Raw genomic sequence first — 15,997 nt, forward strand, 5'->3', positions numbered from 1 at the left:
ACTTGATCGAGGTCCTACAAGAATATGAGGGGCATGGATAGAGTGGATGGGCAGGCACACTTTCCCAGGGTGGAGGGGTCAGTCACCAGGAGGCAAAGCTTTAAATTCCATGGAGCAAAGTTTAAAGGAGATGTGCGAGGCAGGTTTTTACACAGAGGGTGGCGAGTGCTTGGAACGCCTTGCCAGGGCAGAGTGCGGAAGCAGATACATTAACGGCGTTCAAAAGGCATCTCAACAAATACATGGCTAGGATGGGTATAGAGGGATACGGCACTAGGAAGTGCTGAGGGTTTTGGCCAAGGTTGATATCATGACCGATACAGGCTTGGAGGGCCAAAGGGCCTGTTCCTATGCTGCATTGTTCGATGCCATTGTTCTTGATCAGTTTTCTCAACGATCTGCACCAGGACAAAAAGGAAACTGACCAAATGCTCGTAAATGGCATGAGCACATTTTCTGGTTTCGTTCCAGCTCTTCCCACTATCCCCAAATCTGCCGTACCTGTACCATTTTCAGAATTTTATATTCTTATGTAAAGACTAGAACATTCAAATAGCAAAAAACTGAAGGATTGAATTTGTTTCAATCTGCTAATGATTAAATATCTGATAATTCAATAATTGATTTACTGAAAAATCACTCTGGCTGCAAACGGTAAATTGTGACGATGCAACAAATTAAACAAATAATCATAATTCAAAACACAGTTCTAGACCAGTACTAAAGTAAAGAAAAAGTATGAAAGGATTGCACAATTATGAACATGCATACAATAAGTTGCAAAATGCAAGTCTCCTCAATTTACAGGATAAAAGATTTACAGGCTGCTGTGCTCTGTACTTTGAAGTCCATATGTTGTCAGGTTACGTTAATTAAATTCTCAATCATTTACATACTAATTACGAGTAGGGGATTGGGTTGAGCACTGTTTACTCACTCAATATCTTATTTGCAGAAAGGTTTTTTTTGATAGCCTACTAAAAACTCAGATTTTTTCAGGATTGCCTTATCTAAAAATTATGGAAGCAACATAATTTGGATCTAAGCTTTGCCTTTCTGGTTATTTAAATAAAAGATTTTAAATGGCAATGAGTTATGCGATATCCCTGGTAGATGGGGCTGGTTTAGCACAGGGCTAAATCGCTGGCTTTTAAAGCAGACTAAGGCAGGCTAGCAGCACGGCTCGATTCCCGTACCAGCCTCCCCGAACAGGCGCCGGAATGTGGCGACTAGGGGCTTTTCACAGTAACTTCATTTGTAGCCTACTTGTGACAATAAGCGATTTTCATTTCATATCCTCTGCTGACAGTGTCCAAGTGACCCTTGTTCTCTGTCGCCCAGTCCCATCCGTTGCAACAGAGAAACATTAATGCAGAACGGCATCAGTGAATCGAGTCTTTGACATTTTGGAAACATTTCTGCAGACTGAACATGTCTAGGATAGGAGATCTCAATTTAAAACGCATCCACAAGTTGCTTTAATTAAAGCAGCTCATTACATCAGACATCCACAAGCACAGCCTCAGTGCTTCTCAGGGCCAGTTGGGCCTCAGCATATACCAATTCAGCATGTTTCCCCAGGTCTACCGATCACAAGACCCGAGGAATATTATACGGTGTGGGTGCCGCTTTCAGCTTCTCAAGTTTCACTGTTCATTTTAATGGGCAGAAAGCCATGCGCTAAGGAGCAAAGCAAAAGGCAGAAAATCACACGTCTATTAAGAATACGCAGAGCTCTCCAGTCTTGAACAAAGGCAGATGGTGCGGAAATGCCAGCGCTATATTTATAGGGTTTGGTTCTGCATCAGTCCCATCTGCCTAAAAGCTTTTGTAAATGCTATCCCCTTACGAACAGATGTGGTGCAAGAACCAAACAGTTCAGACTAGAGGAGGTGCATGCGTTAGGAGAGCTGAAGCTGGTTTGCAATGGGAAAACATTTTGAAATATAGCAGATTTGATCTTTTACTATCGTTGTGCAATTAATCAGTAACTGGTTTCATTTCGGGTGGCAGTACTGCAAACTAGCTTCCAGATATTTCCCAAATTCTGCTCACTTTTGTACAAGGTCACTCGACGCAAGACTGAAGTGAGCTTTAACCAAATGCTTAATGTTTCCCAATTACTGGGAAGTCCCTACACGGGAACTGGAAGATATTAGTGAAAGATTTGCATTTCCACAGTGCCGTTCATTAGCTCAAGCCAAGACCAAAGCACTTTGCAGCCAATGAAATACTTCTCAGGTCTAGGGCGGGATTTACCCACCACCCCACCGCATGGTTTTCGGCAGCGGAAGCGGCCCACCCACGGGCTCTACCGACCCCGCCGTTATCAACAGGATTTCCCACCAATGTAAACAGCCAATAAATCCCACCCACAGTCACTGCTGTAATGTAGGAAATGCTGCAACCAATTTGCGCAAAGCAAGCCTCCCTTGGTTGAGGGATAAATATTGGCCAGGGCTCCCTGGTTCTTCTTAATAATAATAATAATAATAATAATAATCACTTATTGTTACAAGTAGGCTTCAATGAAGTTACTGTGAAAAGCCCCTAGTCGCCACATTCCGGCGCCTGTTCGGGGAGGCCGGTACGGGAATTGAACCCGCGCTGCTGGCATTGTTCTGCATTGCAAGCCAGCTGTTTAGCCCGCTGTGCTAAACCATCCCCTATAATAATCGCTTATTGTCACAAGTAGGCTTCAATGAAGTTACTGTGAAAAGCCCCTAGTCGCCACATTCCGGCACCTGTTCGGGGAAGCCGGTACGGGAATTGAACCTGCGCTGCTGGCCTTGTTCGGCATTACACGGCAGCTGTTTAGCCCGCTGTGCTAAACCAGCCCCCAATAGCACCATGAGATCTTCACCATCCACCCAAGAGACTTGGTTTAATTCATCTGCCGAATGCCGAATTCCCGCAGTGCTACACGAGGAGTAACCTTTCAACTCGAGTTTCCACCTTTGACTCAGAGACAGGAGGGCTTTCCACTGAGCCATGAGTGGCACATTGGGACTCGTCGAACTTTGAGCCTTCAATAGTTAAATGGCGGCTGAAGGAAAGGTAAATGACGCTTATTCTTGAAAAATAAAATCAAAGACATACCTCGAGGGAGCTGGGTCATCCTGACCAAGGCGTGACATAATATTTATTAAGGTGTTTATGCCTGTGAAGGAGGAAGACAAGAGATGGAAAATGATTCACTGACAAAGACATTATTGAAAGATTGGATAGAACATGAAGTATTAACTGAGTATCATGGGCCACGTATGCAGGTTCCCCAGCAACATAGTGAAACACACTGTAGTCTCAAATGTGTGATCCTGTATCTGAAATTCCCCACACAACATTAATCTTTTGGCTTCCCCTGCTGCGTTTCCAAACAAACTTTGAAAGCTGTTCTTCAAGGAATGGTCTGCTTTACCACAACGAGCAGAGCCAGGACAAGGAGCCGATCGTTTGGGACTCAGAAGAGAAGAAATTACATCACCCGAAAGGGTGGGAAATCTTTGGAATTCTCTACGCCCCAACATTAACCATATGTAAAGCTGAGAGACGGATCTTTGTCTCTCAGGGAATCAGTAATGGGGGATCTGGTGGGAAAGCAGAGTGGAGACAATCGGCCAGCTACGATCGCTTTGAACAATGGAATAGGCTCGACGGCCTTTACGTCTACACTTCGATTACTTTTAGTATGGATCGTTGGAACGTAGCAAGTCAAATCCCATTTTTAGAACAGCACGGCGACCCAGTGGTTAGCACTGATGACTCGCAGCGCCAGGGTCCCAGGTTCGATTCCCGGCCTGGGTCACTGTCTGTGCGGAGTCTGCACGTTCTCCCCGTGTGTGCGTGGGTTTCCTCCGGGTGCTCCGGTTTCCTCCCAGTCCAAAGATGCACGGGTTAGGTCGATTGGCCATGATAAATTGCCCTTAGTGTAGGTTGGGTTAGGGGTTATTGGGATAGGGTGGGGGAGTGGACTTGGGTGGAATGCTCTTTCGGAGGGTTGGTGCAGACGCGATGGGTCAAATGGCCTCCTTCTGCACTGTAGGGATTCTATGATTTTATTATTATTTCTGCGATATTGACCACTTCCCCATGAAATTGAAAATCTTGGGCAGGATTAACCCCCCCCCCAGCGTGTTTTGCATTGGCGAAGGCAGTGCGCCATTGGCCGCCAGTGAGATATTCCAGTCCGCCACAGTCAACAGGGTTTCCCGTTGCTGGCGCTGTCAGCCGCCGGTGCATCCGCGGCTGGCCGTCACCTTCGGCAGGACCGGAAGATCCCGCCGGTGGGAAGAGCCGGAAAATCCCACCCCTCGGCTTTATTACAGGGGATTTCACACAGTTCTAATTCCGGTCACGTTTCGTGCACCGGGCGGGCAGAGCGGGAGAGTTCCAGTATTTACCAACGTGATGGGAACGGCCTTAACTGTCCGATCATTCTTAAAAACTTAGCTCAACGGGTTTGCAAAATAATAAAAAAAAAGGAGTCACCAAATCTCGAACGGCGGATGCTGACTTTCTGGGTTTGTTCAAGAAAGAACTCAGCCTTGTTACTGGCTATGAGGTGCACATCACCTCTTACAAAAGGTAGATGTGTCAGGGGCAGAGGGATCTCCTGGACTGCTTTAAAATAACCCTGCCTGGGTCAGGAAGGAATTCCCAGTAGTTTATCTTCCTCCCCAATTGGGCTGGGTTTCCATCTGTTTTTTTCACCGCTCCCAGGGGACCACTTGGGTCCAGTTGAAGTGGAGAGTGTACTGGGGAGAGTGAGTGGGGCTGATCGGATGCTCCGGGCGGTCGGGTCTTCTGCTCATCCAAAACCTTCCCCAACACAAACCATACACCCTCCTCCCGCACCCGGAACCCAGATTGTGTGATGGCTCCGAAACCTCTCCCGACACATTCCGAAATCCCAACTGCCCTTGCGAACCACTTACCTTTCTTCCTCATATACATGTGGTGAACCTTCCGGTCCCCGTACTTGGGTTGTCGGATGCCACAGTTTGACAGAGAGTTCCTGGCGTGATCTGGGTTCATTCCGAAATTCAGATGGTGGCTCGGGTGGGTCATTGCAAGCTAAGAGCAAGTCAGAGATAAGCAAGGGCAGAGAGAATTCACCATTAATAAACACGGTTCAACGGAAAGTGTGAGGTACAATAATATCTTCAGAACACTTAGTAACTCTATCATTGATTTTCCCAAGATTTACTGCCTGGGTTGGTGGTTGGGGCCAAAACGCTCAACTCATTTAAAAGGCACCTGGATCTTCACCTGAAGTTCTGGAACCTGCAAGGCTACGGACCAGGTGCTGGAAAGTGGGATGAAAATGAGCGGTTAGTTTCCTTTTTTCTCTACTTGGCTAGCACAGACAGGGTGGGATGGATGTTCTCTTTCTGCACTGTAACATTTTGGTGGTTGTATTACTTGCGTTGACTACTGTTTCCTTCTACGTTTAGCACATCCCGACTATAAAAGACACCCGTTCCATTGATCACTGTGACAAGCAAGGACTGGGCCAATAATCCAGAAAATGAGAGTTCAAATCCCAGCTTCGCATCTTAGGGAATTCGTACTCTTGTTACGAAAATAAATCTGGAAATTAGAAAGCATTTATCAGTGAGCAAAATCACTATAAATCTGACAGGGTCAAAAAAACCAACACACATAACTGGTACATTAATGCGCTTTAAGAAAGGAAGCATCTTGTCTGCAACACAAGGGCCCAATCCGGTGAGCTGCACTCTTAAATGAACAATGAATGCTGCCTTGTGGACGTTCCAAGAAGGAATTTTAAATGACTCTCATCATCAAGTTAATTGCAATGTTGCGTTCAATAAAATTAGTGAAATCATGATTCAAAACGTACAGGATCATGCGTGATCAGGTCGAGGCAATTTTGGATAAACAAATTATAATCTTTTCATTCCTTCAGCAATCACGCTGAGAGCAACTCGCGTTTCGGAAATCTCTCTCTCTCTCCCCCCCCAGTTCGGTATCATGGAATATTTGGCCCACCTTTCAAAGAACAATCCAGAAAGCCCCACTCCCCGGCTCTTTCTCCATGTTGCTGAAATTTTATTCCCTCAAATATTTAGCCAATTCCCTTCTGAAAGCTACGCTGGAATCTGTACCACCACCCTAACAGACAGCACATTCCAACTCCTAACCACCCACTGTGTAGCGTATTTGACCACCCCCATCTGGCCACTGACAACTCACCCGGGTTAAAAAGAATTAAGCGCTTTTTAGGCAGAATACTAATAAGCATTTCTTTTGGGCAGAATGTCTTTAATAGACATGTTTTAAAAAAACTTTTAAAAATATATCCTTTTTTTTTTAATTTTCAAAGAAAAAGACTATTTCATCTCAATCTTACTTGGACACGGCCGGGAAAAGTCCTGGCCAATGATTTAAAATCGGGTTGCTGGTAGTCGGTGAACCAGGCAACAGGATCGAAAATGTCTCTTTATGGTGATATCTCCCAGCTGCATTAATCAAACTGTACCAAATTGCTCCTTAAAAACACATCGAGGGATTTTATTTTAAAACAACCTTTAAAATAAACTCGCTAAAACGCACACTGGTCCAAGGCAGATTTCACATTTGCTGATATGCAAATGAGGTTGTGCAGAAACCGGGGAGGAAATAAGACTTTGGAAAACGAGCACAACCTTTGGTCACAATTTGTACGCAAAGCAGAAACTCGACCCCCTGTAAATTTACATCTCATTTAGTACATCCGGAAAGATATGTGGTATATTTTATCGGTGACAACTGATCTGGAAGAATCAATTTTACAGAATGGTAAGAAGTGTGCACTTCATCACCTACCTTCCTTGAAAGTGCTGATTTGTGATCCCAGATAGGTGAGGACACCAGGGATATAACCCTTCTTCGAAACATTGCCCCCGGATCCTATCTGCCTTGGTTTAGAGGGCCGTGAACGTACAACCTTCTGCCTCAGGAGGGGAGTGTGCTACCAACTGAACCACAGTCGTTCCTCCTCTGTTTGTGCACTGGGAGTGGCTGAACGAATAACTGACCCTTTGAAAAGAATAACTGACTTCATCCAAATTACCCAAAAACTCTCAAAATATAAAAAAAGGGAAGAAAATCGGCATCTCCACTTCATGAGTCCCAAGAGTTAAAAATCGGTGAAAGGGCAAAGGAGAGCAGATTGGCTTTTTACCTGCCATCTCCATTTTCAGTGGTGAAAATTAAAATACTCAGGAATAGGAGTCATAGAGGTCTACAGCACAGAAAAGGCCATTCGGCCCATCACGACTGCGTTGGTCCAAAACAACCATCTAACTATTCTAATCCCATTTTCCAGCACTTTACCCACACTTTGCCTTGTGTGTCTTTGCACTGCACATCTAAATACTTCTGCAATGTTAAGAGGGTCTCTGCTTCCATCACTCTTTCAGGCAGCGAGTTCCACAGTCCCATCACCACCTGGGCGCAAAAGGTTTTCCCTCACATTCCCTTGAAACCTCCCACCACTTACCTTAAATCTCTGCCCCCTGGTCATTGATCCCTCCACCAAGGGGAAACATTTCTTCCTGTCTACTCTATCTGTGCCCCTCATAGTTTTATACATCTCACTCATGTTCCCCCTCAGTCTCCTCTGCTTTAAGGAAAACAATCCAAGACTATCAAATATCTCTTCATAACTAAAACTCTCCAACCCAGGCAACATCCTGGTAAATCTCCTCTGGACCACGCCAGGCTCAGCTTGATCCAATTCAAGATGGTCCACCGGGCCCACATGTCAGTGGCCCGTATGAGTAGATTCTTTGGGGTGGAGGACAGGTGCACACAATGTGTGGGAGGACCAGCGAACCATGTCCACATGTTCTGGCCATGTCCAAAACTTAGGGGATTTTGGCAGGGGTTTGCGGACGTCATGTCCAGAGTTTTGAAAACAAGGGTGGCAATGAGTCCAGAGGTGGGGATTTTCAGGGTGTCGGAGGATCCGGGAATCCAGGAGGAGAAAGAGGCAGATGTTCTGGCCTTTGCTTCCCTGGTAGCCCGGAGACGGGATACTATTAGCTTGGAGGGACTCAAAGCCCCCGAAGTCAGAGACCTGGCTGACTGACATGGCGAGCTTTCTCGGCCTAGAGAAGATTAAGTTCGCCTTGAGAGGGTCACTGTTCGGGTTTGCCCGGAGGTGGCAACCATATTTATCGACTTCTTCTAGGAGAATTAATCGTCAGCAGGGGGCGGGGCTAGGGTAGTGTAGAATAGGGAGTCAATTAGGCGGGTCTTGGCAGGAGGGGAGTTGGTGATTGCATGGTTTCTTGTTCCTTGTACATTGTTTTTATACTGTTGTTGTTTGTAATGCCAAAAATACCTCATTAAAATTGTTTATTAAAAAATAAATCTCCTCTGGACCCTTTCCAGTGCTATCACATCCCTCCTATAATGTGGATTCCAGAACTGCAGACAATACTCTAGCTGCGGCCAAACCAAACGCTTTACATAGTTCCAGCATAACCTCCCTGCTCTTAAACTCTAAGGCTGGGCAGAGTGATGAAGGAACACATGGTACATGAAGAGATATCTGAACTGTCCCACCAAGCTTCAGCCCAGAATACAAATCATCAATGGACAGGGAACCAACACCTGACTTAAAGGTCAAACCTTTTGGAGTAATTGATAAGGATGCAGCATCACCAGATTTAACAACCCACAGTGGCAAGTGAAAAAACACAGAGGCTCATATTCACATTAAAACAAAGCTTCTGAATATCCGCAGTCTATCCACAGAGGAAACAAGGGTCAGCAGGTGAATAAAAGAGCAGCAGCAAGTTAAATTCCCTGCAGCTTTTCAATGGATATTTTGATTCTCTATTGCGTTCCAATGAAAGGTCAACTTCCTCCGTTTCCCAGTAATTGGAAAACTCTCAAGTAGCAGTAAAATGTGCAGCTTCTTACACTGAATTCGAGCAAACTTTCAAGGGGCTAAGGTCGCTGGATCAGCATCACAGAATGGTTGCAGCACAGAAGGAGCCAGTTAGGCGACTGTGTCCGCTGGAAGTAGCAGCTGACCTGGCTGGCCGCTCCCCTCCCTTTACACTGTGGCCCTCAAAAGTATTTCCAAAGGTGCGATTCTCTGTGAAAAGCACATCAAGGCATTCTCTGCACAAAAAAAACACAAGCTTATATGATGGTATTGTCTCTTCTTATCTATTCGGAAGGGGCCTCGGCAAAATCTAAAAAAATCTACTCCTCTATTCAAAGTTTAAAATCACTTCTGTGAAAAATAGAAACAATTGGAGGTAAACAGGAACAATTTTAAGGACAGATGGTGGCTCACACCCTGGATAATAAAATATCTGGTTTAGAAAGGTATGAAATCAGGAATATGCAAGTTTCTCTGGTTAGAACATAGAACAGTACAGCACAGAACAGGCCCTTCGGCCCTCAATGTTGTGCCGAGCCATGATCACCCCACTCAAACCCACGTATCCACCCTATACCCGTAACCCAACAACCTCCCCCCCCCTTAACCTTACTTTTATTAGGACACTACGGGTAATTTAGCATGGCCAATCCACCTAACCCGCACATCTTTGGACTGTGGGAGGAAACCGGAGCACCCGGAGGAAACCCACGCACACAGGGGGAGGACGTGCAAACTCCACACAGACAGTGACCCAGCCGGGAATCGAACCTGGGACCCTGGAGCTGTGAAGCATTTATGCTAACCACCATGCTACCCTGCTGCCTCAAGGAGCTGAATATCATAAAGCAGACAGCTTCTCTATCCCACTGGCCCAACAACTGATTTATTCAGGGGTTCAGGTAAAACATTACATTGAATACTGTTGGGTATTTTTAAATTGATATTAGCTGTGGCATTGTATTTGTGAAGTTTTATTGGATTCTGTATTGAAACTGTGAGGAAAACAAAGGTAGTTTGGAGGGATTTTTTCTTTGTCTAGTAAACATCAGAAATAAGGTCTAGCCTTCAGTGGGTTTAATTTTGTGATTTTCTTTAAGGAAGGGTAAATCTATAGATAGATGCTTGCTAGACAACGGTGTTTGTATGTGTGGGGGGGTTTTAGTTCCAATTCAAACTGTGCTGAGAGAAGTTATGGCATGAAAAGTAAATAGGTTTGCAGAAGCATCAAGTCATTGCTTAGCAACTGGGGGCCCCTTTAAGGTAGAAATGTTTTCAAAATTTAGTTTTCATTGAATTTGTTTGCAGTTGAGGACAGAACACCGGGGAGTGAACACCTCTCCACTCTGTCAGAAGACAAGCTGGACAGGACAAGGGGGCTGCAAAAGGCAGACTTCCCACAGAACCAGGTAAAGTCCAGACAACCAGGGAACTGAGACGGAAAGGATGGCATAGAAAGACTGAAGTTAAGGAACAGAGACCAAGAAGTTGAACAAGATACTGTTCACGAGAATTCAAGGGAAAAGTAGACAATGTGTTCAGAGTTAAGGTGACAGCTGCAGTAACCGCTTGTAAAATGGGAGTGCAGACTTCAGGAGGTAAATCAAAAGTTTGGTGCTATGTTAATACAGTCTGGGAATCAATAGTTAAATCAATTTTAGAGAGTTAGTCTAATGGGGGAGGCAAAAGAATCCCGAAGGCAGGTTTGTAAAACCTGGGGCTGGATTCCTTGTTAAGAGTGATGCGGGAGCCTTGTTTTGACCGTATAGTTGGAAAACCTGGAATAGATTCGTAATGCAAAGCATTTTTGTGAAAGAGGATTTAACGTGCTTTTTTTGGAGTGGAGATTGGAAACTCTCGCGTGACAATCATCGGGGGGTGGGGTGGATTTTGAGGAGAAATCCACAGCCATTCATTTGGGATCAGAGTAGAATGTGTGTCTTACCAGCCTGTGTGTTTATACATTGAAACTTGTGTTGAACTTAAAATCTGTATACATTTGTGAAGTAAAAGCTGTGTGTGTGTGTGGGGGGGGGGGGGAAGTAAAGGAGTATTGTATCATAATTAAACCTTTAATGTTTGCTAATTTTTTTCTTGTTTTTAAAACTAATTAGCAGTCCTGTGGTTCTGTTCCTCCATGTTTTAGCACAAAATAAATAAAAGTTACAGTTTATTGAACCAGTGTTCCATTCTGGCATCTTCCCGTCCAGTTGTATCAACTGCGCTTGTCATAGAACTAAGACGCTGCTTATTATCTTGTACTCATTAAGGTTGCGATGTACTTATTCACTTTAAAGTGCTCTCTGTATTAAATCTTTGTCATAAACTTGTAAATAAACTGGTAAAGTAAAACATCTCTTGTAGTCTTCTGCAGGCAGTACAAGAACGCACCTCTCTTGTATTTTCTAAGAGTGGGAGGATACAATTTTTGAAGGCCCCACCAGGACCCTTGTAATATCTGGGTAGTTATAACCTGGCCACCAAATTATTCAATAGGCTACCTGGGAAAAGGTATCATCTCTTAATAGTCGCTTTCCTCAAGGGAGACATTGTCCACTTTCTCAGACCCAAAATATGATTGTGTGTGACGTTTCTACCTTGAACTCAGATTAGGGTATTGTTGAGGGAGTGCTCCCGATCTGAGGTACTCTATATTTTAAAGTTTAAATCTACTTCACCTCCACCACACTCTTGGGCAGTGCACTCTAGAACTTAACCAACCACTTTCTGCGGGATAACTCGTCTATTTTTATGGTCGCTTTTACTTCTTTTGACAATCTCTCATTCTTGATACTTTCGCGATCTACTCTCTCCAGACCCCTCATGATAGAATGCCTCTATAAAATCGCCACTCAACTATCTCTTCTCAAAGGAAAAAATCCGAACTGCTCCAATCTAAGTTAATAAGGGGATCAGGGATTATGGGGAGAAGGCAGGAGAATGGGGATGAGAAAAATATCAACCATGATTGAATGGCGGAGCAGACTCGATGGGCCGAGTGGCCTAATTCTGCTCCTATGTCTTATGACTTCACATCCTTCCTAAAGTGCAGTGCCCAGGATTGGACATGACACTCCATCAGAGGCTGAACTAACGTCTCATACAAGTTCAACATAACCTCCTTGGATCTTGTACTCCATGCCCCAATTAACAAAGCCTGGGGGTGCTGCATACTTTATTATCTGCTTTCTCAATCAGTCCTGCCACATTCAATGACTCGTGCCTGTGTACACCCAGCTCCCTCTGCCCCTGCACTCTCTTTAGGATTATGCCCTTTATTATATATCGTCTCTCCACGTTCTTCCTACCGAAATTAACAACTTCTCCTGCCACCTGTCCGTCCGCTCCACCAACTCTTCTACGTCCTTTTGAGGTTCTGCACAGTCCTCCTCATGGTTCACAATGCTTCCAAATTTCGTGGCATCTGCAAACTTTTAAATTATGCCCTGATCACCAAAGTCTAGGTCATTAACATACATCTGGATGAGCAAGTGTAGATGCAGTCAGTGATCAGCAATGTGCTACCTGGCTGGGTCAGGGATCTGGGTCCCAAATTCTTTTTTTTTTTTAAATCTGGCCCAACTGGGGGGAAAAAAATGTGGTGTGATTATATTTAAAAATAAATCAAGATGTATGAACTCAGTCCGAATCTTAAAGTAACTCAGGTCGAACTTGAGGTTGGTACTGACACAGAGGAATCTCTACCCCATCTCAGAGTTTCCTTTCATAACCTTATAACATATTTAGCATGAAATATTTATTTGGAATGTATAAATCTATCGCCCAATATAGCGCTTGAAACCACAGCCTGAGGGTTAAGTCCCATCATCTACCCACTGAGCCAGCCAGGCCTGCACACCGCCTTTCCAACGTGTTCGCCGACTTTCGCACGCCCCCACGGTTGAAACAAATTAACTCTTCACAACCCAGGTCGATGCTCAGCGAGCAATTGGTATTCCTTCACTTCCATTATCAAATAGGGAACTCAGAGAGTTTCAAAGATAATCTGGTCGTGTAGTTGTGCTGTTAGGGCGAGGAGAATGGACTTTCAAGCAGAATATATACAATAAATCAGAATATAAATTTTTTTTAAATGCTTTAAACCTGACAGTTGACATTCCAATTACGTGCTAAAAATTGTAGTGTTCAACCGCCCAAAATGTCAACGCGTCAACTTGGCGGGAAAAACTGCACCGAGTGTGCACACGCGACTATAAGACCATAAGACGTAGGAGTCGGCCACTCAGCCCATCGAGTCTGCTCCGCCATTCAATAAGATCTGATAATTCTTGCCCTCACTTTCCTGCCTTATCCCCATAACCTGAGTTATGGGGACAGGAGTTAAGAGTTACAGTGCGAAGGAAAGGTAAAAGTTGTCGATTGAAGCAGGAATTTCGAGCTGGATGCCAAAAAATAGCACCCCCCCCCCCCCCCCCCCCCCCCCCACAAATTCTCCTCTCATCCAAAAACAGAACCTCAAGAGACTGGCCTTCAGTCCCATCACACAACCCCGCCCTACCATTCCTCTGCATCCCCCAGAACTTGCAATATCGCAACCAGAAACAAAGTGTGAACCGTTGATCCAGCAGCGTGCACGCAGGGTGGCTATTACATTGCTACAGCTACAGTGGTAAAAGACAAGTTGAGAAACATTTACCTGGAGGAGACAGCGCTCCTTAAACGTGTAGCCGAGCAGCTTATCCAAGTGCATCAGGCACTGATGGTATCGGATATGGTGGGTCAATACGGGCAACATCATGGCATGCTGGAAAACACAGAAAAAGGCTAGAAGGACTATTGGAACCTCCCCACGTATGCTGGGGAGTTGTTTTTACTAATTTATGTTCACCAGCAGAGCCTCACACATCAGGAGGCCAGGAACTCAAATTCACCAATTTTAATAAATTCTGCTGACGGCAGCTGTCTCTGTTTTATGAGGCGCAGGTTTGTTAAAACGCGCCCCTCATTTTGTCTGCAACCCTAGAACTTTCTGATCTTCAAGAACCGGCCCCACTTCCTTTTAAAATTATGTATGGAATCAGCTCGCACCACATTGAACATCTGCAGCATTCCAAACCCCAACAGCTCTCTTTGTGAAAGTAATTTCTCCTCATCTCCCCGCTCGGTCTTTTGTCAATGATTATTAAATCTATTATTATCGACTCTTGATTATAGAGAATCATTTAGATGATGAAAACCTCTCATCATCCTAAACAACTCTTATTGGTATACCTCTTAACCATTTCTGTTCGGAGGAGAGATTTTCCAATTTCTCCTCAGAACCGAGGTCTCTCATCCCTAACAAATCCCCTCCGTACCCATCCCAAGGTCATTCCATCTTTCCTGAAGCGTGGGGTCCAAAATTATCCAGAGTGCTCCCACTCGGGTCTAACCAATGATTCAGAAAGATCCAGCAAAGATCTCTCTGCTTTTAGGTTTGACATCTCTCCTTATAAACCATAAACCCAAGTAACCCATTAAATTCCAGATGCATTTCTGCTGATTAGCCCTCCCCCTCGTGCCAGCTCAGCAATACTAAGTGGGGGCTGTCGGAAATCAATTCCAAGCAATGGTCTCCAAACTGGAGTGCAGAGTTCACCACCATTGGGGCAGCGCAGTGGTTAGCACTGCTGCCTCACAGCACCGGGAACGCGGGTTCGATTCCGGCCTTGGGTGACTGTGTGTGTGGAGTTTGCATGTTCTCCCCGTGTCTGTGTGGGTTTCCTCCGGGTGCTCCGGGTTCCTCCCACAGTCCAAAGATTTGCAGGTTAGGTGGACTGGCCATGCTAAATTGCAGGAATAGGGTGGGGGAATTGGGCCTGGGTGGGGTGGTCTTTCAAAGGGTCGGTGCAGACTCGATGGGCCAAATGGCCTCCTTCTGCACTGTAGGGTTTCTATGATTGGTAGCATCAGGCCACATATCGGTAGCTCTAGAAAAATATTTTTGATTGCTTTGGGAGTTATTGCAGAACCCTCAACAGTTACATGACTTCACCCAACTCGAGACCTTTCCTTTTTTTAAAAATAAATTTAGAGTACCCAATTTCTTTCCAAATTGAGGGGCAATTTAGTGTGGCCAATCCACCCACCCTGCACATGTTTGGGTTGTGGGGGTTGAAACCCACGCAGACACGGGGAGAATGTGCAAACTCCACACGGACAGCGACCCGGAGCATTTATCGAACCCGGGTCCTCGGTGCCGTGAGGCAGCAGTGCTAACCACTGCGCCACCGTGCTGCCCACACAAGCGCTTTCTTAGCCTTAAATAAAAAACATTTGTCTGTGAAAGCCTCCTGGAGTATTCCGTGGATTAACTGGATGCAGTGTGACTGCAACATGGGAACAGGAGGAGGAACTTCACACCCTCCAGCTAAGTTCAATGCAATCATGGCTACTTTAATTCTAACCCACCCACACGCCTTGCCTCTTTGTCCGGCAAAAAATATGAAGTCCAGCTAAGGCTTCAGGTCCAATTCCTGACGCACTCTGGGAAGAGTCAAAAGCATGAGAACGGATGAGGGTGAAAACGAGGACAAGAATTAAATCGGCTCCATCCGACAGTTCCTGTGGGTGAAGCCGTCCTCAACTGGACAAAACAAGACCTTGAAGACCCCGCTTACGCTCTGTGCAGTTAGTTGATTTCATCAGGATAGATCAAGAACCACAATTAACCCTTGGGTTAGAGACCGCAGGATTAGCCACGGCTCATGGAAAACATTACATCCACGATTGCGGAATCTAATCAGCTATAATGAACTAGAAACACAGCGCAAATTGCATGTCCTTGCACAGTAATTACTGTCACTCGGCTTCTGTAGGTATTAGAAAAGGAAACCTTTGATCAAGCCGTTTAAAAGATGCACACTTTCCTGTGTGCCATTGCTTTGGTAAAATTACATTGATTGACTTTGGACTAATTTCACTGAAGCAAAGGCGGATGTTTAACTTCACACTGTAATTCAGACAGTTCCAAGAGATTTTATCAATACCTCATTAACGATAAGTCTTTATATAATAACTCCTGTGCATACTTACCTTTGCAACCTTCAAACGCTTCCTTAACCAGGCTTAATTCAACTCATCATCAAGGGATTT

At 45.0% G+C, this 15,997-nt stretch overlaps 1 protein-coding gene across 2 annotated transcripts in view; it reads right to left on the minus strand.

Annotated features, from left to right (window-relative positions):
• drosha (drosha ribonuclease III) overlaps positions 1-15,997 on the minus strand; it is a 199,790-nt gene that overhangs the window by 100,669 nt on the left and 83,124 nt on the right. For both annotated transcript variants that reach the window (XR_005460598.1, XM_038796522.1), the window contains 3 exons: positions 13,560-13,667; positions 4,935-5,073; positions 3,100-3,160 (listed from right to left, as the gene is read on the minus strand). Coding sequence is in view for 1 of the 2 variants with exons in the window: in XM_038796522.1 (XP_038652450.1) it covers positions 3,100-3,160; positions 4,935-5,073; positions 13,560-13,667 (308 nt within the window). In the remaining variant the exon portion in view is untranslated. The remainder of the gene's footprint in view (positions 1-3,099; positions 3,161-4,934; positions 5,074-13,559; positions 13,668-15,997) is intronic.

This window comes from Scyliorhinus canicula, chromosome 5 (genome assembly GCF_902713615.1).
Source record: "Scyliorhinus canicula chromosome 5, sScyCan1.1, whole genome shotgun sequence".
Lineage (NCBI taxonomy): Eukaryota > Metazoa > Chordata > Chondrichthyes > Carcharhiniformes > Scyliorhinidae > Scyliorhinus > Scyliorhinus canicula.